The 26,122-nt window shown below is 47.3% G+C and overlaps 1 protein-coding gene across 2 annotated transcripts in view; it reads left to right on the plus strand.

The window, feature by feature from the left end:
• Positions 1 to 26,122, plus strand: part of BTBD11 (BTB (POZ) domain containing 11) — a 289,580-nt gene that overhangs the window by 234,081 nt on the left and 29,377 nt on the right. For both annotated transcript variants that reach the window (XM_012644708.1, XM_012644709.1), the window contains 5 exons: positions 18,704 to 18,869; positions 21,481 to 21,570; positions 23,705 to 23,806; positions 25,746 to 25,839; positions 25,956 to 26,091. In XM_012644708.1, the coding sequence (XP_012500162.1) occupies positions 18,704 to 18,869; positions 21,481 to 21,570; positions 23,705 to 23,806; positions 25,746 to 25,839; positions 25,956 to 26,091 (588 nt within the window). The remainder of the gene's footprint in view (positions 1 to 18,703; positions 18,870 to 21,480; positions 21,571 to 23,704; positions 23,807 to 25,745; positions 25,840 to 25,955; positions 26,092 to 26,122) is intronic.

The raw sequence follows: 26,122 nt of genomic DNA on the forward strand, positions 1-26,122 counted from the left end.
TTGGGGGACTCAGGCAGACAGGTGCTGTTGAAGCCATGGGTGTGGATGAGCTTGTCTTGGAAAGTGACCGATAGAGATGAGGGAGGGTGGTCCCCGGTCAGAGCAGAGCCCAGAAAAAGTGAGGTGGCAGGTGGCACGCACAAGGGAAACTAAGATGCAGAGAGGTCACCGGAATCCAAGGTGGCAGTGCCAGCCGCGAAAGGAGGCCACTGGGCCTGGCAACGAGGAAGCCATCAGTGCCCTTTGCAGCAGCAGTCTCAACAGCCTGGTGTGGGTGGAAACCAGACTGCAGGCAGCAGACAGTTTGCCAACACTGGGAATTTGTTCTGCACTTTCGAAGTGTTAAGAGCAAAACAGAAACACATTTGGTACTTAACAGCAACACAGAGAACTATGTCTTAAATGGCACTGAGGGCTCGCTTCCAGATTAGGGCTTCGGATCCAGGCTGGCAGTTCAAGGGTTTGGAGTTTGCCATGTGGGATTTGGCTTCCTGGGAAACAGGGGTTTATTGGTTATTTATTGATCTGTTTTTGGCTGACTCTCGAGTCTGTTAAATTTTTGCTCAAAGTACTTATTTACTCATGCCAGTAAACCTCCCAAACTCTAGTTTAAAATATTAGTTATCATGGGAACATTATCTTTCCTTAGCAATTAGTCAGGACATCAATAGTTACTTACTACAAAGCCATGTACTTGGTACAAATTGCTTTGTATAAAGCTAGCACAAAAGTGTTTTTGGTAGTATGAAGGAACCAGTCCCATCCTTCAAGAAGCTCACCGGCATCACTGTGTTTGGTGTTTGGCCATTTTTCCAAACAGACTGTCCTTTCATCGGTTCATTAACCCTACAAAAGGTTAAGAAGCACCAGAATGAATGATCTCCAAAGTCCTTTCTAGCTCTGAAAATTATTCAGCTTTGTGATCAAATGTTAGAGGTGCAAAATGGCAGTGACACTCTTACCTGTGGGGGAAACAGAGGCACGTAGCAGGTGAAGGAAGTAAGAATAGCTTCAGCTCACCTCCTCCCTCATGTCTCTACAAGAGGATAGAGGGAACAATCGAGAGCCTGCGTGGGCCAGACAGTTCTGGGTGTTCCTCACACTCTACTCCGGTCAGTTCTCCCCAGCGGTTCAAGGGGCTTCTCTTTCTTCTTCATACCTGAGGAAACGAGAGCTCTGGGAGGTTAGGAAACCTGCCCACGGTTATATGGAGAATGTGACCCATCTGTGATTTGAACCAGGTCTATCTGACTCCAAAGCCCATGTTCTCTCTACTAGATAGGCAGCCCCGGTCAAAGAATCGATGTGAAAGTCACTTCTGCACCAGGCCCTTGGGTCCCTCTGGAAAGGCTCAGCCTCCAGCCTCAGTTCCTCTTAGGGAGTCAGAGGCATTGCAGCCTGTGGGATCCATCTGGCATCGTCAGCACTGGCCGGTGCCAGACTCCCCATGAAGACTTCACATAGCAACATTCTACCAAGTGGCCGAGAAATATGTGAAAAGGGCTCAACCTTACCAGTCATCCCACAAATGCGCTTCAAAACCACACCCACACATGCATCTCATACTGGTCAGATTGGGAAAAAAATTAAAGTCTGACAATACCAGATTTAAGCACAGATGTAGAACAGTGAGAACTCTTAAACGCCACTGGAGGGGGACTCTGGATCCACTTCAAAGTAAACTTGAAAAAACATAATTCGACTCTAGGTCTATACCCTAGAGAAAGATGCTCATATGGAAATAGGGAGACATGTGTATGGATATTCATAGATGCAGTATTTGTAAGAGCAAAAGAAAGAAAAAAACAAGCTGGCTGTAGAATGGATAAATAAATTATGGTATGTTTATTCAATGGAAAACCAAGTAGCAATGAAAATAAATGAACTAGATTGACCTGTTATTACATGGCTGACTCCTAGATATTGTGCAAAAAAAAAAAAGCAAGTTGAAAAAGGACTTAATGTAGTATGCTAACATTTATATAAAGTTTACCGATATGCAAAACAGCCTATATATTGTTTGGAATTGATATATGTAGTAAAAAGTATAAAGCGTGCATCGGGATGGTAGATGTCCAATTCAGGAAAGAGTGTGCTCTCGGGAAGGTGGAGGAGATAACAGAATCAGGACAGGGCTGCAGCGGCCTCTGTGCTTGTAAGACTTTATTTTGTTCAGCTGTGTTGGATTGTCAACGTGAAGGTGGTCAGTATAGTACTCTATATTTTGTGCGCTGAAAGTAATTTATTAACAATAAAAATTGTCTACTTAGCCAGTATTTGCAGTAGCACATTCAGAAGGCCAGTTCTGGGATATTAATAAGCATTATAAAAAAAGTGTTAAATGGGTCAATAAATTTGGGCAACACTAGCTTAAATAAAATTAAATAGGCTTTCTAAAAAATTTCTCAGTGCTTTTAAAATCCGGTGTTTCTTATAAATCTCAAAGAGAAGGTTTTCCTGTTTAAATATTTTACCATAGAGCAGGGGTCAGCAAACTACAGCCACTTGCCACCTATTTTTGCAAATAAAGTTGTATAGGAAAACAGCCATTCCCATTTGTTCGGTATTCTGTGGCTGCTTTCCCACTATAGTGGCAGAGTTAAGTAGCTATAACAGAGACCATGTGGCCCACAATGCCTAAAATAGTTACTTACCTGGCCCTTTACAGAAAAAATTTGTGGACCCATCATAGAGCATCTTAAGGGACCGGTGTTACTGGGTGCGCACTTGGGGATTGTAACACTAGAACTTGCCCCCACATCTCAGGAACTGGTCTATTTATTGGTGAAAACTGTTACAAGAAAACCACCAGTTCTTTCTATAATTCCTTGGAGGATGGTGTATGCATTCATCTCGCATCTCTAGCACCAAGCCCGATAGCTGGCATATACTTAGTTAGCACTTCCCATGTGCTTCACTGAACTGATTTAAACTTAAAAACCATTTGCGGAATGGATTAATTAGGATATAGATGCATTAGCTGTAATGGACATGTGAAATACCCGTGGCTTGGGTAAGACAGGTGTTTAAAATTCTCCCTCGTGTAACAATCCGGGCATAAGCAGTCCACAAGAACAGGGGCACAGGCACCTTCTCTCTTGTTGCGCTGCCATCCCTGGGTGATACTTTCCTCTGCATGGCCCCACCCAGCAGGACTACATCTATCTAATTGGAAGAGGGAAAGTAGGAGGGCAAGGCATGCCCCAGAAATTCCACACATAACTTCCCCTTGCGTCCTATTGGCCAGCACTTGGTCATATGACCATACATAGCTGCAAGAGACTCTGGGAAATATAGTCTTTATCAGAGCAGCCATGTGCCCAGCTAAAAATTCAAGTCCTGCAACAATACATAAAGAAGATAAGGGACTCTAGAAGACAATAACCAATCTCTGCCAAAAGGGATGCATTGGGGGCTTGCATCCTTAATCAGAGGTAACTCCTTTCTCTAGAGGTTAACCTTATTTTTGACTCTAACATAAGCCATGATACTGAAGCAAGAAATATATAATGCTGCTTCATCATTTTCTACTCAAAAGAACACGACAACACATTCAGATATGAGCACACTAGTTTTATTCTCCTGGGTATTTGCAGCCCTTGCTTTTGAGATAAATCTTTTTAAACATATTCAAACAGACCCAGGATGCCTATCTTTTGGAAGGAGGTGAAGGCAGTGGGTTTTGCCACTAACTAGGCATCTACATATAAGGAGGAGAGGGGTTCTAGCCCCCTTGGTATCATCTCTCCTAAGGCAGAAAGAACTGGCAAGGAGGAGGACGTGGAATCACACTTTACCTCATCTAAGGCAGGTTTAATGAGCTGGTTCTTTTCTGTACTTTAGTAGCAACATTAAACAGCAAGTGAGCACAATTTTTGGACAAAGGTTTCTCCCAGGAACTTTTGCAAGCATTACATGTTCCATTTGCTGAGATAATATAATTTTTTTTTCTTTCTTAGAAAAGTGCACAGAGATCTTGGTGTGACTTACCTCAGCACAAAACACTCGATTTGTTCATCTTTTTGTTATCCAAAAGAAAAGGAAACAAATCATCAGCTGGGAGACTCGAAGCCTGTGAAAGGGAATTTGACTGAGGGTTTCTTGGGAAAATGTGTAGAGGAGGGGCCAGGGCTGGGATCCAAGTCAGGCCCACAGTCTTGTGAATCTGCCATTTCACGATTCATTTCTGAAGGCACCATGTTACTGTCCCACTTACAACATCTTGTAATGGGAACTGCTTGATATATGAGAGATGATGCAAAAAAATTCATTAGCCTGTATAACCCTGCACCAGGGTTTCTCAGTCTCAGCACTGTGGCATTTGGGGCTGGATAATTCTTCTTGGCTGGGGGTTGGGGAGGTGCTGTCCTGCGTGTGGTGGGATGTTTAGCAGGACCCTCGCCTCTACCTACTAGATGCTGGTGGCACCTTCCACCTCCCTAGTGTGACAACCAGAAATCTCTCCAGACATTGCCAAATGTCCCCTGGGTGACAAAATCACTCCTGGTTGAGAATCGCTGACCTACACAAACCTAAATTTGTTCATAGAGAGACTTGCTGAATGACTTTAGAAAAAAGACATGGATTCTCTTCCTAAAGATGACTCTGACTCGTACAAATGAGTCAACTCTTCTCGGGCTTCCAGTTTCCTGGTCTTAAGGTAAGGAGTTGAGCTGGGTGACCTCTTTCAGCACTGACATTTCGGGATCCCGCAAGTCAGAAGCTGTTATGTGGGACCTCTCTCTAGAATATTATTTGGAGGAAGCGAGATATCGGGGGGAAGATTTGAAGTGAGGGGCACACCATGCATGCAGGTGATCAAGCAATATACTGTGGAATGTGTGTATGGAGTGGGAAACAGGCCTTGTTGGCTGGAATGGGGGGAAGGAAGAAACAGTTGAGAGGTGGGGAACTCTCTAGAGGAGCCCATTGCAAGAGAACCTTAAACTTGAAGGCTGTGGTTGGGAGTTTATATTTCTTTGGCATCCAGCCCAGTACCTGGCATCTAGAAGTCAGTTACCCAGACAGCAGCATTTGAAGAGAATGTGGAAGGCCTTTGTCTGCACAGAGGGGCAGCAGAGAGGGGTGGGAAGAACAGGGCTCCACCAATAGCCTGCCTGGTTTCAAATCCCAGTTCTACCACGGACTGGCTGTGTGATCTTGTGCAAGTTTCTTAGCCTCTCTGTGCTGTAGTTGCCTCTTCTGAAAAATAAATATAAATTTTATATGGTTAAAGTAAGTATTTGGTAAGATCATATATGTGTGTGTATATATATGTGTGCATGTGTATATATATCATACACATGTATATACTCATTCACATATAGGTAGGTATAGGTAATATATATGTAAGTACATATTGTGTACATATATGTAATTAGAATACTTCCTCACACATAATAAATACTATATGTGTTTGCTATAATTATCATTATTATTTGAGAACCAATAAAATATTTTGAGTATGGAAGCACTCAAGATTGCCTAGCACACTGCTTTATATATAGTAAGTGACCAAAATGAATTAATAAAGATTTCTTAAAATGTTATCTCCTTAATATTCATCTCTGATACTAGAATATATCACATTTTACCCTTCCCTAGTCCAGGGTCCAATCGAAGATATCACCAGGGCTAGGCAGGAAACACAAATGAGTGGACCCAGCTGTACGTAAGACAACAGGGAGAACTGCACGAAGTGTGTGCTCCACGTAAAAGTTTTCTGACTCAAACTCTTTCGAAACACTGTGTTGGCACACAGCAAGCCCTAGAGTTTGCCCTCTGCACCCAGGCCAAGCACCTCTCCCTCCTTCCCTCCCTCCCCTCCTCACCCCTCAACCTTCCCTCTTCCTTAAATTCCCTTCCAATTAGACCTCCTTGCCTCACAACAAGAACAGAATGTGGCTTTCTTTGCGGCTCTTTAGAAATTGCTGGGCTGCTTTAAACTAACATCTCAAAGTAGTAAATCTTAGTCTTGTCCCACCCAGGCTGGCCTCAGTCAGGTGCTCAGCAAACCGGGAAGTCAGAGCTGGAGCATCCCTCAGAGTCCTGCCAGGCAGCCTGAGGTGGAACCACGGGCACACTCAGGGCACATTGTCGTGCTTTTGTCCCTGGGAGCCATGAATGCATCACCACACTCTTGGAAATGAAACCTCTAATCCCCTAGATACTCTGTGTCTGCAGACTCTAGCGTTCTTATCTAGAGCCCCAGAAATTAGAAAATTGGTGAAAGCAGCCAGATCTGGCCCTTTAAATTCCAGGAAAGACACGTTTCCATTCTGACCTACTAGACTAGCATAATGGACAGTGTCTTAGTCCATTTTCTGTTGCTATAACAGAATAACACAAACTGGGTAATTTATAAAGAAAAGAGATTTATTCAGCTTATGGTTCTAGAGCCTGGGAAGTCCAAGAGCATGGCGCCAGAATCTGGCGAGGGTCAGCCCATGGTGGACGGGCAAGCGAGCTTGCAAGACAGAGAGAGAATGGCAGCCGAACTTATCCTCTTGTCAGGAGCTTGCTCCCGCGATAACAGCATTAATCCATTCATGAGAGCCCTTGTGACCCAGTCACCTCCCAAAGGTCCCACCTCCCAACACTGCCACAATGGCAATTAAATTTCAACATGAGTTTTGGTGGGAACATTCAAACCATAGCAGACGGTTATTTGCTTAGTTCATGTATTAGATAGATGACAAGCTGCTGTAACAGAGTGACTCCAGAGCACAGTGGCTTAACTAAGATAGACGTTATTTCTCTTTCATATAACAGATCAGCCATTTCAGGCTGTGGGTTAACTCTGCCAGACAAGATCTTTTGAAAACCCAAGTTCCTCCCATCTTGTTACTCTGCGATTTTTTTTGAGCAGGGGTCAGCAAACTATGGACACTGAACCACCTCATTTTTTTAAAATACAGTTTTATAGGAACACAGCCACACCTATTTCCTTATTGTCTGTGGCTGTTTTCAAGCTCCAACAGCAGAGTTGAGTAGTCATAACACAGACTATCTGACCTATAAGCCTAAAGTATAGGCTGTCTTGCATTTTAAGAAAAACCCTGCCCTAGAGCATTGGGTTCACCTGCATGATCAGAACTAGAACGTTGACAAATCTGCTTGTCAGCTAGGGAAGGGGACGAAGGGAAAGCCAGGGCTGGGAGCTTCCTTTTAAGTAAATGGCAGAGACAATGGTGTCCTGGTAAATGCTTAACAGCCAGCTGTCCCAGGAGGGCACCTGGCACTGTGGTTTGTAGTTTTTGCCAATGACCATGGTGTAAATATTCCCACTGTGGCTGATTTCAAGTTAGCGATGAGATGTCACTGGACAGAGTAGGGATAATGCACACAATTGGCTTTTAAGAGCCAGTAAGATCCAGCTCCAGCACAACACTGGATGCAGGAGTTACGTGCGTCACTTCTGCTCTTGTTTTATTGGTGAGAACTTAATCACATGTCTGTAGCTAATCACACAAGAGTCTGGAAAATGGAGTCCCTAGCTGGGTGGCCATGTGCCCAACCAAAACTCAGGCCAGGCAATTCTATATTACCCTAAGGAAGAAGTGGAGAATGGATGCTGGGGACAGTTAGCATTCATGGCCACACATTTCTTTCCCAGCTGATCCTTTTGGCCTCGGTACTAAGAGGAGAGCAAAAGCCAAGAAGCTAAAATGTTGGGATGGAGCAAGGGAGAAAGAGCTATTGCACAGTAAAGAATGGTACACGAGGCTGGGCCAAATCCCAGCACTTTGGGAGGCCAAGGTGGGAAGATCACTTGAGGCCAAGAGTTTGAGACCGGCCTAGGCAACGTAGCAAGACTCCATCTCTATAAAAGATTTAAAAATTAGCTGTCATGGCGGGCACACCTATAGTCCTAGCTACTCAGGAGGCTGAGGCAGGAAGGATTGCTCAAGCCCAGATATTCAAGGTTGCAATGAGCTATGATCGCTCCGCTGCACTCCAGCCTGGGTAACAGAGCAAGACCCTGTCTCTTAAAAAAATAAAAATAAAAACAAAAAGATTGGTATATGAGCACTAGAAAACTTGTGAAAAACTCAGGGAATGTCCATGCTTGGAGGCAGCCAAGAGCTTGACTAGCCCAACATCCCTGTTTTATAAATAAGGAAACTAAAGCCTGTCAGAAGAAATGTGATTTGTCCAAGGTCACAGAGCTAATAGGTGATACAGCCATGACCCAACCACGTTCATCTGGGCCCTTACCCTGGCTCTGTTCCTGCCTTACCAGTTGCTTTCAGAACTGTTCTCTAGGGCCTGGGTATCCTTCTCTGGCTACATCAGGATATGGCCTCAGAATCCCACTCAACACCATACTGCAATCAGACATTACAGGGCATCAGAACTGATGCACGAAACAAACCTGGTTTGCCATCCTTGGGTTGGGAGTTAACAGCCACCATGGGGTGTTGAGTGCCTGGAACATTTCCCTGCATTTCAGATGGCTGGCCCAGGTCCACGTCACGTAGATACTCATAGTCTGTATCAGTAATACACACCCCACCTCTCCAGGTGCGTGTCCACATTCAGCAGTGCCCCCACCACAACAAAAACAGATCCATGAGCACGCTCTCACTTCCCGCAAAAGTCTTAACACACAGGTGCTGTTCTCCCCATTTTATAGATGAGGAAGTGCCAGCACGATGGGATAACTTGCCAAGGTCCCAGCCAGGACGTACGCTGCGTCAGCACACACCGCGGCACCAGCAGTTTCCCCGCCGCCCTTCGCTGAGAGCCCAAATGAAATCCACGTTATTGTCCACTCCTGGATAGCACCCGTCCCTGTTTGTGCCCACAGAGAAAAATGAAAGGTTGGCGACTTGGCCCTTAATTACTAGTTTGAGTTAATGTTGTGCTCTCATTTTTCTCCCCCGGTACATTCATTTTTAATTACGTCGTTACCTGTGTAACCAAACAACTCAACATCCTTCTCCGTGACAGCCTGTCGGGGCAGGGCCCTGCCCCCCTGCCTGGCCAGTGCTGGCGCTCAATAACTGTGTGTATGAATTATTATTATGTGTCAGCTAAAAATAATAATAAAAGCAAAATAGAAGTATGTATGAATGAATGAATGATGGGACTCCCCTTAGACTCTGAGCTTCCCCAGGGCAGAAATCCCAGCCTGTTGGCCTCTCTATGTCCCGCAGGTGTGGCGCAGAGCCGTATTCAGTATTGGTGAATTCTGCGGGTTGGGCTGGGACAGGGTGTGGACTGTCACCCACCAACGCAAATCTTACCGAAGCCTGGACTTTGGAATGTGACAGGCCTGGGTTGACATGGACGTATAAGGAGCCAAGTGGCATTAAGAACAGATACGTGACTCCTCTGAGCCTCTGTTTCCTCATCTGTAAAATGGGGATATGAAAACTTGCCTTTGGGGCTTCCTGTGAGGCTTTAAGCAGGATGGACGCGTGGGCCCAGGAGTCAGACTGCCAGGGTTGAATGGGCCGGGGTTGAATGCCAGCCCTGTCACCTACAAGCCGTGTGACCTCAAGCGAGTGATACACATAACCAAGGTGCTTCAGCTTTTTTCCCCTCTGTAAAATGAGGATAACAGTCCCCAGTTTACGGGGTTATTTTGAAGATTTAAGTGAGCTGTTATATGTGAAATGCTTAACAAACGAAAAGCTATCTATAAATGCCAGTTAATATTATTATTATGTTAGCTATAGTGAGTTAGGGAAGCTGTTCGTAAATGTTTACTGTGCCTTCGATCATTCTTATTATCTTTGCTTTCTTCCAAGGCAACTCATCTGACTGCTGGTCTTGGGGAGCCCTATTATACCCCAAATTGTGGGTCACAGGGCCCAAGCAGCAGGGTGGGGCTGCCTCCTCTCAGATTTATCCCCACAGCACCCTGCACCCTGCAGTAGGCATCAGGCACCTTCCGTGTGAGCAGGGAAGGTGTCTTTTCCCCTTACACAGCTCCTGGCCCAGGTAGGCCCATGCTGCTGCCTCTGACAGGGGCCGTTGGCGTTTGTCTGCCACGGATTGCCAGCCTGCAGGCGAGACCCAGGTGAACGAGCACAGAAACACACGGGCAGGGAAGGGAGAAGCCACAGAGCAGCAACAGGTTAGCACAGGGCTCTCACCAGACCCAGCAAGCGAGAGGCTGCGGCGAGGGCTGGACTCAGAGGGGCCCGGCTCCAAAACAATCGGAAAAGGCCTTGGCAGCAAGGAAAGACCTGCCTTGGACTTGGAGGATTGTGTCGTTGAGTGAGGAGGGGCTTCACATGGCCCGATAAAGTCCCTAGAGAGAAGACTTAGATTCCAAAATCATGGTATTGAGTGTGCATTCCACGTATCGAACAGTTATCATCATCGCACGCTGTGCTGAGTGGTTTAAAAGTATTAGGCCTTTAAACCTCATTACAGATACAGACAGTGAGTACTATTGTCATTGTCCCTGTTTTGCAGAGGGGGAAACTGAGGCTTAGAGAGGTTGTTACCTGCCCAAGATCCCACAGCAAGTAAGCAGCAGAGCTGGGAAGTGAACTCTGGTCTTAGGCAGTAGCTCTGCTTCCTCCCTGAGGGCACAGGCTTGGTGTCAGACACTCACACCTGAGCCTCAGTTTCCTTGCCAATAGAATGGGAATAACAATAACAATAATAATCATCTCCTCCCAGGAGGAGTTCAGTTGAAGTGGTGGAAATTGAGCACTTGGCCCCGTGCCTGACACTTGATAAGCATGCAGTAACGGGCGGCTTTGGTATCATTGATCGTCGTCGTGGGGCCTATTTGGGCCTTTTGGGGTATAGATTCCAGAGTCATGGCATGAGGAACCCCTTCGGAAACCTGTGCTTCCAAACCACAGCAGCCCAGTGTGTGGCAGCACATCACCAAGGACAGGGCCACACGGAGTGACTAATGGGACAGACTCTGTAGCCAGACTGCTGGGTTCAAATCCTGACTCCTACTTCACTGTGTGACAATGAGCAAGCTCATGAACCTTGCTGTGCCCCATTTTCCTCATCCATAAAATAGATTAAAAATACTAATGCCTCTTTCACAGGGTTATCATGAGAATTAAACAAGTTAACATTTGTAAAAAGCTTATAATAGGTCTGGTACATAGTAAGCACTATGTAAGTATTTGTTAAATAAGTAAAGCATGTTAAAGTAAGGTTAGGGTCCCTATTTTACATATGAGAAAAGGAAATGAAATTAAGTTCCCTGTGTGGGGTTACCCCGTTAGTGAGGGGCACAGCCAAGAGATAAAGCAGGCAGCGTGGCTTGCAAGCCCCCACTGTCGTCCAGAACTGGCTTACCAGAGTTACGCTGGAGTGAAACCTTCAGGGAACCTGGGAGCTGCGAGTCACCTCCTAGCACCAGTGGGGTCAGGGTTGGTCCTGGGAGCGGGGAGAACAGAGGGGCAGGAGCCTGGTTGGGCAGGTTCACAGCACCCTAAGGGGCTCTGAACTGTTCCAGAAACTGTGCTTTCATCCGGCACTGACTCCCTCCCCAATCTCTGCCATCACAGACAATCTGCGCGAAACTGTGCTGGGCAGGGACAGCAGCCTTTCTGGGGACCAGGGTTTCCCCACTGGGTAAACGATTGCCTTGATTCTCGTGGTATTTGTTAGATATGGTGTCTAATTTGAGACCTTAAGAAGCACTTGGACTGTAATGTTCTTTAGTCTCCGTGTCTCTGTATTTGCCTCTTCCAAATACAGTATATTCTTTCCAAAGCCTGCACTTTGCTTTGTAATTTATAATAATGATTGTGACAGATTTATAACATTTAATGAGAGCTGTGTACTCTTGTAAGCACTGTACGTGAATTATCTCATTTAATCCACACCCAAAACCCTGGGAGGAAGGTATCACTAAGCTCATTTTACAGATAAGAAAACCAAACCACAACGTGGTTAAGTAACTGGCCCCAAGATCACAGAGATGGTAAGCAGCAGAGCTGGGATTTGAACCCAGGTAGTGAGATGCCAGAGGTCATGCTCATAACTTCGGTGCTAGCTTTAAAAAATCATAAATGTATAAAGGTGTCTGAGGCCTCGCCAGCTTGCATTTGGCACTCGCAATGCACCCCGGGAGCCGCACAATGCACTAACCTCTGCTTCAGCACCACCTCCTTCCCGGGGGAGAAAAGGCAAGGCAGTCACTTGCCATCCTCAGGCCTGCCGGCCTCTGGAAGACATCTTTCTGAAGTCACATCCCCGAAGTGAAGATATTGAGCCAGTGCCTCGTGGGGCTGGGGCACTCGAGAAATCAGAGAAATTGACCACCTAGGCAGCAGACGTTGCCCTTAAATTGGTCAAGTTTTTTATTGCAGCACTGAAAGCCACTCAAAGGGAAAACCACAAAGTTGGTTGCCTTCTAGTGAAGCCCCAGGTGACTGGTTTAATAGATTTCTGCATAAACAAGTCAGGCACTTAGGAGGGCACACTTACTTGTCCAGGCCACAGGGGAACCTGTTGGTTTACAGCAGTAGTGATCCTTCAGGGACTTTCCAGAAAGAATAAATGAAGTTCTGAGCCATGTTTACAGGAATACTGCAGGAATGTTTTTGTTTTTTTTTTTTTTTTTTTGCAAGAGCTAAAATTTTCTAACCAAGTTGAACAGTAAGCCATGTTTTCACAGACTTACAAAATATGTTTCTTACCTGCTTGAGTTTACTTGCTTGACTTAGCTACTAAAATTCAATAACCGGAACCATGATTTACTTTGGATGACCAAGGGATTCTTGATTCTTGTGCTTTCTGGGGCCTGCTTTCAAGAATGAATGGCACCAAGACTGCACAATGGGGACAGGACAGTCCTCTTCAGTGAAGAATTTTAGAAAATTGGATATCCACCCACAGAAGAATGAAATTAAACTCTTATCTCACCCATATACACAAATCAACTGAAAATAGATTGAAGACTTAAACTGTAAGACCTGAAACTATAAAACTACTAGAAGAAAACATAGGGGGGAAATTTCCACAACATTGGTCTGGGCAATGATTTTTTTGGCTGTGACCCCAAAAACACAGGCAACAAAATCAAAAATAGATAAATGGGATTGCATCAAATTAAAAAGCTTCTGCACAGCAAAGGAAACTACCAACAGAGTGAAGAGACAACCTACAGAATGAAAGTATTTGTAAATCATACATCTGATGGGGGATTAATATCCAAAATAGATAAGAAACTTAAACAACTCAATAGCAAGAAAACAAATAACCTGATTTAAAAATAAGCAAAGAAGCTAAATAGATACTTCTTCAGAGAAGACATACAAATGGCCAAGAGGTATATGAGAATATTTTCAATATCACTAATCATCAGGGAATGCAAATTAAAACCACAAGGAGATATCACCTCACACCTGTCGCTGTTATCAAAAAGTCAAAAGAAGTGTTAGCCAGGAAAATATACACTGCTGGTGGGAATGTAAATTAGTGCAGCCATTTTGGAAAATAGTATGGAGGTTCCTTAAAAAATTAAAAATAGAACTACCATATGATCCAGTAATCCCACTACTGGGTATATATCCAAAGGAAATGAAATCAGTATGTCAAAGACATCGCGGCATTCCCATGTTTATTGCAGCACTATTCACAGTAGCCAAGATATGGAAACAACCTAACTTCCCATCAACAGATGAATGGATAAAGGAAATGTGGTGTACTGTATATACACAGTGGAATAATATTCAGCTTTAAAAAAGAAGGAAATCCTGTCATTTGTGACAAAGTGGATGAAGCCAGAGGACCTTGTAAGTGAAATAAGCCTGGCATAGGAAGATAAATACCACATGATCTCACTTATATGTGAGTTCTAAAAAAGTTGAACTCATAGAAGCAGAGAGTAGAATGGTGGTTACCAGAGGCTGAAGGGATGGAGGGGCACTGGGGAGATGGTGGTCAAGTGATGCAGATTTTCAATTAAAGAGGAATAAGTTTAAGAGGCCTATTGTACAACACGGTAACTATGGTCAATAACAATGTATTATATACTGGAAAATCGCTAGTAGATTTTGTGTTCTCACCACAAATAAATATGTGAGGTAACACATATGTTAATTAGCATGATTTAGCCATACCACAATGTATACATATTTTAAAACATTATGTTGCACACCATAAATATAATAGTCAATTAAAATTTAATTAACTTTTGAAAAAGAATGAATCACAGATTATGCATGTCTCCCCACGCATCAGGCACCATTGGGGACACAATGGAGAACAAGACAGATGTGGCCCTGCCCCCAGGAGGCTGACATGCTAGTGGGGAAAAAAAAAAAAACCTTTAAAATAAGTAAACAAGTAAGATGCTCACAAGCTGTGACAGGTGTTAACTAGGAGACGGATGAAGTTGGTCTGGGCAGGGGTATGTAAAGGCAGCAGGGGGCAGGCCCTGGTTTGGATGGGCTGGTCAGAGAAGGTCTCCTCTGGACATGACGTTCAAACTTACACTTGAAGGATGAGAAGGAGCCAGGCCTGCAAAGAGCTGGGGGAAGGGCATTCTGGGGAGAGGGAACTGCAGGAGCAAAGTCCTCGAGGTAGGAAAGACCTTGCCCGTTGAAGGGACAGAAGAAAGAGGAGAGTTGCTGGTGCAGAGTGAAGGAGGAAGGGAAGTTGGTGGCAGGGCGGCGCCCTGTGCCTGCAGAGCCCAGTGGAACGTGTGGAGAGCTGGATTTTATCCTCAGTACACTGGAAAGCATTGCAGGGTTTTAAGGAGAGGCTTAGCATGGTCCTATTTATGTCTTAAGCTCACTCTGACCTTGTAGAAGAGACTGGTTTGGATGGGGAGAAGAATGAAAGCAGGAAAACCAGTGAGGAGGCTACTGCACTGATCTAGCCATGCAAGAGACAGATGCTGCTGGCGGAATCCAGGTAGGGGCGGCAGAGGTGCAGGAAAGTGGGTGGATCTGGATCTGGGTGGCAAAGTCAACAGATGATGGATGGACATGGGCATGAGAGAAGGTTCTGGCCTTAGCACCTGGGTAGGCAATGGTGCCATGTACCTAGATGGGATGGCTGAGGGACAGGTTTGGAGGGTGGGGGTGGATGTGTTAATCAAAAGTTCCGTTTTGGACCTGCTAAATTTGAGGGTCTGAGAGTCATTTGAGAGACAAGCTCAAGCAGGCAGTTGTAATTGTGGATGCATCGGATGGTGGAGAGAGCCAGGTCCCACTGTGGGGGGCAGCTTGGAGGTCAGGTCACCCCCGTCAGCTCCTGGCTCACCACTTATGAGCTCTGTGGCTTGGGCAGGTCCTTACTTCAGTTTCCTCATCTGTGGAGTGTGGCTCCTAATAGCTCTACATCAGGACTTGTGCTGATTGTATGAGTTAATACACGGAAAGAGCTTAGATTTCAATAGTAAGTATTCAGTAAATGTCAGCTTCCTGTAATAACAATTATCATCATCATCATCTCAGCTACAGTAATTTTCTTGCCATTTGTCTCTTTCTAATTAAAATCAAGGACCTAGGTTGCTGGTAAACACTTGTGATGTTCTTGGAATTATCCATTTACGAGTCTGTGAGCTCTGTGTACACGGTGTCTGTCTCCCTTCTCCAACAGCCCCCTAGGGCGGGGCCCCGCACACAGTAGGTGCTCGGCAACGTTTATCCAGTCACATGGAATTTAGCTTGACTACAGAAAAAAATGCTTATTTGAATGAGTGCATCAAGCATGGAGGCTATGAGAAGGGACTTAGACACGTGAAAGAGGAAACTGCAGTGGGTGTCTTTGTGTGACAGTGATAATTTACAGCACCTTTGCTCCCAGGAAGGGAGCTCTTGATTTCCCAAAGCAGCCTCTTCCAGAACTGGATAGTGGTCTGTTAGAAGAAAGGTTTTCCCTATAATGAGTCAAATCTGATACTTCACTAAGATTTGAGCACACCCCCAGGCAAGAGTCCAGACTCCAGTACCGCACACACAGACACCTCCGTGATGTATGCCCTGGGACCTTACCCTGCTACTCTGCCCCACTCCCCTCTGTCCTGTTCATTTGGCCTGAAGCTTCTTCCTTACCTACTTCCTAGGGACCATTGGTCCCTTGGACGCTGCAGCCACACCAAGGGTCTCCCCTCTTCCCCCTGGACATAGATGCTGTTTGCATTTTGGAGAGACCCACGGTTTCTCCCCATGTTTTTTTCTGGGCCCTTGGTAGGTAGCTCTGCCCTTTCCCAGGAAAAAGACAAGACACCCAGTTCAATTTCAATTTCAGATAAACAATGGATAATGTTGTAGTATAAGAATGTCTGATACAATATTTCTAAAGTATTTTTATTTGCTAAATCAGGCAACCCTAGCTCCAGGAGAGCCAAGTTCAAGACTCCCATGAACTGGGCCAAGAGGCCCGATGGCACAGCCCCATTCCGTGCCGTAGAAGTTCACGTCGGGGAGGCTGATGCCATGTCGGAAGCCAGGCCCAGAGTCCGCTTGTCCTCCCCCACCACCGGGGTAGCCCTCCCACAGTGCTGGAGTGGCCTCGACTCCCCCACCTGCCATGAAAAGGTCTTAATCCTGGAGTCTAGGTCCTGGCCAGCTATGGGCTCCTGAACACCTTTCACTGCCCCTCCCAGGGCTCTCATACAAACAGGCCTGGCCCAGCACTTAGTTTCTGAGGCAGGTGTGCAGACCGGGCTCCATCCCAACACCAAGCTCGCATTGCGGGTCCTCAGTCCATCCGCACTGCACCGGCTCCCCCTGGTGGCCAGATGCAAGCTCCTCTAGTGTCCAGCGCCCTGGCATCTACCGCTGAGTTCCTGTCCAGGGCGGTCTCCAGGCCAACGCTCCTCTGCCAGGCAGAGAGGAATGACATGTCAGGAACCCAACAACATCCCATCCACTTCCCGAGGCTCTCTTCGTGGGTCGCCCCTCAGGGGCTTCCCCCGCATCCCAGCCTTCCTGGTAAACACAAGTCTCAGCGCCATAATGTTCTGGAGCCACGGTGCCTCCCATGGCCTCCAAGGGTGAAAAAGAAGGGAGTTCCCTCACAAACTGCGCCCTTCTTTTTGCCACAGAGTGGGTCCGTTAGAGGCAGGAGGAGAACCAGAAAGTCTGCACGCCTGGCCCCTTTCCTCAGTTCTCGCCCCTGTGTTGGCAAGCGGAGGGGGTGGGAACGGCCCAGGGCAGCGCTGACGCCAGCTGGCCCGAGTGGCTCACCAGCCTCTGGGCAAGGCACCTGCACGTGGAGAAGGCAGAGTCCACACCCTCTGCTCCATCCTAGCAACTACCGCCTCGACTCAGCCCCGTGTCACTTCACGCTCTGGCAGAGGCTGCTTCTGTCTGCTCAGCTGGTTCTCTCGATGCTGACACGTCTCCCCACCTCCAGCGCTGGCTCCCCTCAAACATCCTCCACCCTCGCCTGCGGTTGGCCACCCAACCATATCACTCCCCCGCTGGCTTTTAAGGAGAAAGTCTTAAGTCAGAGGTCCTCTGTGATCTAGCCCCTGACTAACCCCCCCACCCTCAGCTTCTGGCACTCTCTGCCTGGAAGTCGACGCCCCAGGAACACCGAAACCTCCAGAGTTACCCTCACTCAGCCTGCCGTGTCTCACCTCCATGCTTTTGCTCATGCTGGCCCTGCTCACAGTTCTTCTGCCTTCTTTTCTCCTATTTCCCGATTTAAGACGGCTCAGCAGTGCTGTCACCTTCCCCAGGAGGCCTTGCTGGATGCCCTGGCTCTGTTTGGTGCAGCTTTCTTGTACTGCCACGGCGCCTGTGTTCTGGAATAGTGCACGTCTCTGATCCCTCGATCCGTGCATTTGCCACACTGAATTACAACAACCTGCGCCTGCATCTCTTACCTCCCAGGCAGGGCTCTCCCAGGGCAAGGACGGTGACATATTTACCTTGATGTTTTTAGCACCTAGAGCAGAGCTTGGTGCAAACAGGTGCTCAATAAATGCTTGATGATTTGATTTAATCATTAATCGATCGTGAGAAGGAAGCAACGTCCTTTACAAGCAGAGTTTGTATCATCTTCTCGATTCTGCTACTTCTCCTCTTCACTCTTCCCCTAACCTCTTTCTCCAAGCACCTGGCTGGCTGGATGACAGCGTTCAGTGCACCTTGCTATCTATACTCTCGTTTCATCTCACCGGTTCTCTGTCTTGCTTCTGTTTTCAGTGTAGAGAATCCACCCACTGTGCATTCCTTCAGCACCTCCACCTGCTGTGCGCTGTCTGGCCCTGGGAAGGAGAGACCCACCAGACATGGGTTTTGCTCTCAGAAGTCCCCAGCTTAGAGTAGGCAGCCAGACATGTAAACAGGCAAACAGTGGGTGCTGTGATTGGGGGACAGAGTGGTATAGTAGACACGCAGGCCAGCTCTCCACACAGACTACCTCGGTTCAAACCCCAGCTCCACTGCTTTCAGACTGTGTGGCCTTGGGCCGGTCCCTGATCTGTGTGTGTTTCCCGTGGTTTGGGGTTGTGTGAGGATTCACATAAAGAATTCAGCAGAGTGCCTGGCCCACAGTAAACATTCAGTAAATATTAGCCATTAGGATACGCAGCTGGGTGTGCTCTGGGAGCACAGGAGAAGATTCAGATCCGCAGCAGTTATAAAGGACAAAGGATCAAGAGACAGCAGGAGGCAATCGTTTTAATTGGAGCCTGGGAACAGCAGATGCAAAGCTCCCTGGTGCATTCTAAGGAGTTTGCTCCTGCGGCCCCAGGGACCGGTCTCTGGGGAGGCTGCTGCACCCACGTGACAGTCTCTCCCTTCCTTAGGGCCGACGACTGCTTCTGCGCCTCTCGGAAGCTGGACGCGGTGGCCATCGAAGCCAAGTTTAAGCAGGACCTGGGCTTCCGGATGCTGAACTGCGGGCGGACCGACCTGGTGAAGCAGGCGGTGTCTCTGCTGGGGCCCGACGGCATCAACACCATGAGCGAACAGGTACAGGGTCCGAGGGTCTGAGCAGGCGCCCGCTCCCCCGCGTGCACCACCCCCTGGCGAGACGGCGACGGCGGCGATCCCTGCAGGCGCTGTGCACACGCGCCCCCTGCTGGCCGCTTGGGTTGCTTGCTCTTTTATTTTGAAGTTTTTAAAATATAAAAATACTCCCGTTCGTCTTTATAGAAGTAGCACATGATCATTGCAGCTGAAATGAAAAGAGAGAAAAATAGACCTATTCCAGAAAGGAAATAATGCCAGCACCCATGGAACCATCATTTATATTTAGTATGTGTCCCTCGCGTCCTTCTTCCAGCATGGTTAAAATTAGTTCCCTGCCTGTGCACAGGACACGTCCAGGCAAATTCCACCACACTGTCAGGGCGTGTTCAAGGTGCACAGAAGTCATACTGGGGACCCTGAGAGGCAGCTCAGAGATAGACAGCCATGCCCCCAAACTCCTGAAACTGAGGTGCAGTGAGACGCTTGTGTCCAGCAATCAAGGAGATGTCTTGTGTGGGTGAACAGTCACGAACACAGAAAACAAGCAGCAGCTTTAAAAGTAAGTCCCATGTGGAACGTCACAAAGGACAGACGGAGCTGCTTCCCCCATGGGCAGCTCATGCAGCAAATTCCAGAGAGGCAATTGCAGGACCATTTAATTACACCTAATAATTTTCTTGAGCAACACCAAGGAGCCCTAAAACAAACACACACACACACACACACACACACACACACACACACACATTTACATTATTTTTAAAAGCTCAGGCATTTATTATATCTTGCTTTTTCCATATCTTATATTAAAGGTACTTTATAATATCGTTGCATGTTCTTTTTTTTTTTTAAGAGACAGGATCTCACTATGTTGTCCAGGCTGGCCTTAAACTCCTGAGCTCAAGCAGTCCTCCTGCCTCGACCTCCCAGGTAGCTGGGATTATAGGCACGCATCTCTGCACCCTGCCTTATTTTTTTAAACCACTTTTAATGGATACATAAAATGGTCATATTGTTTATTCATTAACCATACCTTTATTGTTAGAGATTTAGGTTGTTTCTAATTACTTTTATTAACAATGGTGGGCTAAATATACAAGTCCCTGTTCAAATCTCTGATTATTTCATTAGGGAAAATTTTTTAAATGGAAATAGTGGCTCAAATACATCAGCCTTTCTTAAGGTTCTCAATCTTAAATTACTTTCCCACAACCTTCGTTTCCTTTTACACACCCTCCAGCTATATATGTGTTCCCTATTAATCTTCCGCATATCTTTTGCCTGTTTTTCATTGAAACTTTACGTTTTTTGTCTTTATTTAGAAAAACTCTTTATATATTAGGCACACAGTTTTTTGCTATCATGTGACAAATGTGTCTCAATTTATTGTTTACCTTTTAATGTTGTTTATAATGTTTTCAATTGTATATCCTCAATGCTGTAATGATTTTCCTCTGTGATTTCATCCATTAAATCTATGCCTAGGCCTGGCGCGGTGGCTCACGCCTGTAATCCTAGCTCTCTGGGAGGCCGAGGCGGGCGGATTGTTTGAGCTCAGGAGTTCAAAACCAGCCTGAGCAAGAGCAAGACCCCGTCTCTACTAAAAATAGAAAGAAATTAATCAGACAACTAAAAATATATAGAAAAAACTAGCCAGGCATGGTGGTGCATGCCTGTAGTCCCAGCTACTCGGGAGGCTGAGGCAGAAGGATCGCTTGAGCCCAGGAGTGTGAGGTTGCTGTGGGCTAAGCTGACGCCACGGCACTCACTCTAGCCTGGGCAAAAGAGTGAGACTCTGTCTCAAAAAAAAAAAAAAAATTAAAATTAAATCTATGCCTAGAAGCAGACCCAGAGACCAGCTAGGTATCTTTTATGGTTTTAATTTTTCCAATATATCTCTAATCCAACTAGAAATGATTTTGGTCTATGGTGTGAGATAAGGCTCTGACTTGGATGTTTTCCCAAATAACCACCTGCACAACACTGTTTGTTGAACATCCATCCTGTTGGTTGGGTGCTTTGTTTGTAGTAACCAGGCGTGGTGGGCAGCTATGGTATTCCTAAGGTTATTTGTCATTCGCTTGCCTTTTCCTTGTAAATGATAATGTCAAACCAGATGTCAGTGATGGGTGACGCCACATGCTCAGAGACATCCAGTTTCCCTTGACGTTGACCAGCAGCTTAGATAGAGCGAAGATGACACCTGTTATATTGTGAAAGAGAAAATGTCAAAGAAACAGTGTTTACGAATGACACAGCTTAGGGCTGATATTGCGGAATCAATCTAGCAAGTTCCTAAGGGCCATAAGTTAAAATCAACCACTTGTTTTAGCAAACACTCTTAGGTCTGTTGTACCCTAAGACAGACAAACAGATGAAAATTCTCCAATTTAGGCCAAAATAAATGCTGGAAAGGCAATGGAATCTCCCTTCTCGCCACCGTTTTGGTTTCCCAGATATGGAGGGTGTCACCTTCCGAGTCACAGGGCTGCACGCGTGTGTTTGGCATGCTGGATTTTGAGCGCACACACAGCCTCCTAAACTTGAGTGAGATTTGCCATTTGTTATCGTTGTAAACGTTCTCCGTTCTCTGGTTTCTAACTCACCGCAGGGCATGACCCCCCTGATGTACGCCTGCGTCCGCGGGGACGAGGCGATGGTTCAGATGCTGCTGGATGCCGGAGCTGACCTGAATGTGGAGGTGAGGGTGCACAGGCCTGCAGAAGGCCAGCAAGAGGGGGGCTTTTTCTCCCGAGAGCCACCTCAGGGACCTCAGTTCGACAAACACATCATTCCTCCGCCCTTTCAGTTGCTGTGGTCCTGGTGAGACCACCTGACAGATTCTGTCCATCCCCAGGCTCCAGCCCAGCCAGACTCCAGGGTTGCACGAATGTTTTGTTTAAATACAACAACACAGCTGCAAGGAGCACCAGCTTATCCTTGCATCCGCCCCGAGTCTCTGATCCCAGCTGCTGCGCCATTCCTCCGGGGACGAGGGCAGAAAGAGCTCCCCTGAGCCAGCAGCCCTTTCCCTCTGCCCGACATAAAGCAGAGGAAATGCTGGCCCGGTCCCCTGAGCTGAGGTTTCCCTCCCCTGATCCTCCGCCTCCCCCACCAAATCCTGACGGGCTCACCTTGTTGGCTGAGGTGACAGATCTTAAAGCTAATCTCAAAGCTTCCCCAAGGCAGTGTGGTATAGTGGAAAGCGCATCCCCCCACCCCAGACCTCTTCTCCCCCCCTCCCTGCCCCTGCAGCGGCTTTAGAGTTTGACAGACTTGGGTTCAAGTTCTGAAACCATCGCTGTCATAGTGACTTGCTTTTGTGCTTGGGCAAGTGGTTGAAGCTTCCTGTCCCCACCTACAAAGTGGGAGAACAGACACACCCACCTCAGACAGCTGTTGGAGGGAATGAACCCACCCTTACCCAGCGTGGGTCTGGGACTCAGCTCATGTCGGCCCGTCCGCTCACACCCCAAGTCTCGCAATAGGTGAAATCTCACTTTTTTTTTACCCTGTTCTATGCTATTTGAAGACCCGTTCTCCCCAGCAGCCAGATACTGGCAGCCTTCAGCAGAAAGATTGACATGCTGCAGTCGTAACTCAGCAACCCTGGGAAACCTTTTTAGTTCAAAATCAGATGCCCATGCAGTCTTTGTACTGTGGTTTTTTTTTTAATTGCTGAGTTTTATAGTCATCTGAGGAAATCAGACAATAGACATAGTTTGGGATCCAGAAGCATTTTGGATCTTATAACTTTCAAACGTGGGGATTTTTCCCCTTTCTGTGAATCGCTAAGCACCATGCAGACCCCTGCAAGGGCTCCTCAGGGTAGGGTGCTGGGGCTCTCTGCTCCTTCTCTCTAGCCCATCCCGCGATCTCAGCTCAGGGCCTTCCTCCAGTGGGTGCTTAGTGAGCGGAATTGCTCTGAGTGAAGTAGCCATCGAGGTTATGTGGCCCCAGGAATGTTTGGGAGAAAAGCCACGAGTGAGTGCTGACCTTGCAAGACCCCGGCCTTCGGCTACCCTACCTCCTCTCTCTTGGCTTGGGGTGCTTTGAGGCCCCCATATAGACTGCTCACTCGTGCTGTGTCCAGGGAGAGCTTCATGCCCACATGTCAGTAGCGCGAGGGTGCTTGTCAACCAGGAGGTGGGCAGAAGAGGGAAATGAGAATGGTGTGGGGTGAGCTGTGAGCAGATGGTGAAGTTCCTCTATCAGATGAGTGATGGGCTCCCTTGGCTTCAAAGCCCCAAGCAGACTGCCTCTTGCCTGGGGTTCGCTGCCACTGAGAATCTCTCTTAAAAAGTGGGTGGCGTGGTAGTGGCATCTCGCACTCTCTGACATCCTATAGCTCTCAGAACCACCACCTTCCCTTAAGCAGGGAGAGGAAAGAGACAGGCAGGGGAGCTGGCTCACTGTAACCACTACAGCCTGCAAGGCACCTTGGAGGCCGTCAGAAGTCATCCATTAATTCCTTTCAAAGGAGAAGCAAAGGCCTCCTCGTTATGCACAGAGGACAGAAAGTCACCGAGAAATGTTCTCACTGCCCCAGTGGGTAAAATCTCCAAAATATAACATGGTCTTCGGATGGTTTTTGGAGGATTGCTTCAGTCTCTGTTCTTACATACACAAGCAGGGTAGATGCCTAGTTCTGGTGAGAGGTGTTTGGGGCATTCAACAGGGAAAATCCCTACCATGTATCGCCAGCATTTCTCAAGACATCTTGCAGAATGTCTTTGTATATCTAGTGCCCTTGTGCCCAGCCACAGATAGGTCAAATTTGCTAGCCTAAGAATTGTGAAGGTCACATTTTGAAAATAACCTCAATTTGTTTATAGGTTGTCAGTACTCCTCATAAATATCCATCCGTCCACCCTGAGACCCGCCATTGGACGGCTCTGACTTTTGCTGTGTTGCATGGACATATTCCTGTAGTTCAGGTATTAACGTATTTCCCTATCCACATCTGACCTTTAATTTTACCTCTTCCATAACAAAAATCTATACCTCTCCCAGCATGCATTATTCTCTAAGCGATTCATATTGGTTAATTGCAATTAAATGTAGCCTATTTGTATTATATGAATAAAAATATTATGTGTAATAATCTACGTGGCCCAGCTTTAACCAATATGAAATTACCATGTACCCACATTCAGCCTCATACACACAGTGGCAAACCTACGAAGTTCTTCCTGGTTGCTCTGGGGTGGGGCTTCAGCTGTTTTGGTGGATTCGTTCATTTTGCTTGTGATAACATGAACATAAGTCTTGGCTGGTGTCGATACCTTGGAACCGCCACTAAGGTGTAACCCCAGTGTTTGTGTAGAATCCAGCCAGTGGGAGGAAGCATCCAAGTCACCAAGGGAGTGTCTCCAAAAGATGTTTGTTTGGATCCCCCTTCTTGACAATTGGATCCAGGAGGTCGAGAGTAGAGCCTTAGCCATGTGTCTTCTGAAACAGTTCTAAGTGCGGTGACACGTCCTCATTAGAGATCCTGGGGGTGTATAAAATGTGTATCACTTGCACTTTTCCTGGCTGTTGTAGAGTTGGTGTTCAGTGCACAGCCATCCAGTACATTCTAGATCTTACTCTCGATCTTTACTCCATCAGAAAAGAGAGACCAGCAACCAGGTTCTTGACCACACCTGGCGCCGCCATAGTGAGTGCTGAGCTTTGGGTACGTCAGGAGCTCACCTCCTTTTGTGTGGTCCACGCCTCTTGAGTCTATGCAGAGCAGGGAATAGGGTTGCAGGGATGGCTCAGCAATGTTGGAATTTCACAGGAATCCTTTGTTGTTTCCTGGGTCATGAGAATTTTTAGGACAACACTCCAAGTCATGTTTCAGGAGGCTGAGAAGGTGACAAGTCACACTGAGAGCTGGCTTCTGCTTATAGAACAGTTTGCCCAGTGCACTCCTCGTAGAGGAATCTAAGAAAGAAGGGGTTGATGGTGGTCAGTGGACACAGATGTCATCCCTCAACATGCAAGGGCATCCCTGGCCTTTAATTCAGGACTGGGAACAGCGGGCAGCCAGGCACAGCCACACAGCAGCCAGGGTCACGGAATGCCAGTCGGCAGATCCCGCCAGGCTGTGCCCGCAGGCAGCCTTAGGTAGGTGGTAAAGATGGCAGAGTTCTTCTCCTATTTTATGTCAGTGGTGCCGACAGCACATTCAGTGTGAGTGAGACCCAGCATGGACAGAATCTCTGCCTCTTTAAAAAGCCCAGATGTCTTAGGGAATGCGCAGAATAAAGTCATATATCAAGCAAACTTCTGGAAGCTCACTCTGCCACCCCATTAACTGATCTTGCTGGCCACAAAACCTAGCATTGACTAAACTGTCCTGAGAGCCACCCAGGGTGTTCTCACAGGCATTGTTGTCCTGGTTGGCCCAGGAGGCCCCCAGAGTCCTTCAGGTCTCTTGAGAGTCTGTGGTTCTAAGAGACCACAGTGCTGCCCTCTGAGGCTTTGTGCAGCCGGCCCAAGAAAGGAGTCTTCCAGCATTCTGGTGCCAAGGACTTCTAGCTCAGTGCTTCTGGAAACTCGAATGCACGTGTAAACCCCCTGGAGATCTTGTTACAATGCAGACTCGCGTTCACCAGGTCTGAGTGGGGCCCGAGAGTCAGCATTTCCAACAAACTCCCAGGTGATGCTGATGCTGTTGTACATGGACCACACTCTGCGTAGTCTGGGGTTCTAGAAAATACAAGAAGCCCTCAGTTCATCTTCTGAGGTGCAGTTGCCCTCCAGCCCCGTGCACACTGACCCGGAGGGAGGGACGCGGCGCTGGCCTCTCACCGGTCCCACCAGCCTTCGCTGGCGCCTGCGCACGGTGCGCGTCCCCTCAGCGTCTCAATGGCGGCTCTTCCCCTGCAGCTCCTGCTGGACGCTGGGGCCAAGGTGGAGGGCTCCGTGGAGCACGGCGAGGAGAACTACTCAGAAACGCCGCTCCAGCTCGCGGCCGCCGTAGGTAAGCGCCATCGGTTCTCATCCCGGCCAAGGGGCTCCACCACCCTGGCCCTCGAAGTGCCCATGACTGTATTTTTGCTTTATTCTCTTGTGAAACCCCCTTCTCTGGGCTTGCAGGAAATTTTGAGCTGGTTAGTTTGCTGTTGGAGCGTGGTGCGGACCCCCTGATAGGAACCATGTACAGGAACGGAATTTCTACAACCCCCCAGGGTGATATGAACTCTTTCAGCCAGGCCGCAGCCCACGGACACAGGTAGGCTAGGACGGGCCAAAGCCACGAGGTC

Source organism: Propithecus coquereli, unplaced genomic scaffold, assembly GCF_000956105.1.
Source record: "Propithecus coquereli isolate 6110/MARCELLA unplaced genomic scaffold, Pcoq_1.0 Scaffold218, whole genome shotgun sequence".
NCBI classification, from domain to species: domain Eukaryota; kingdom Metazoa; phylum Chordata; class Mammalia; order Primates; family Indriidae; genus Propithecus; species Propithecus coquereli.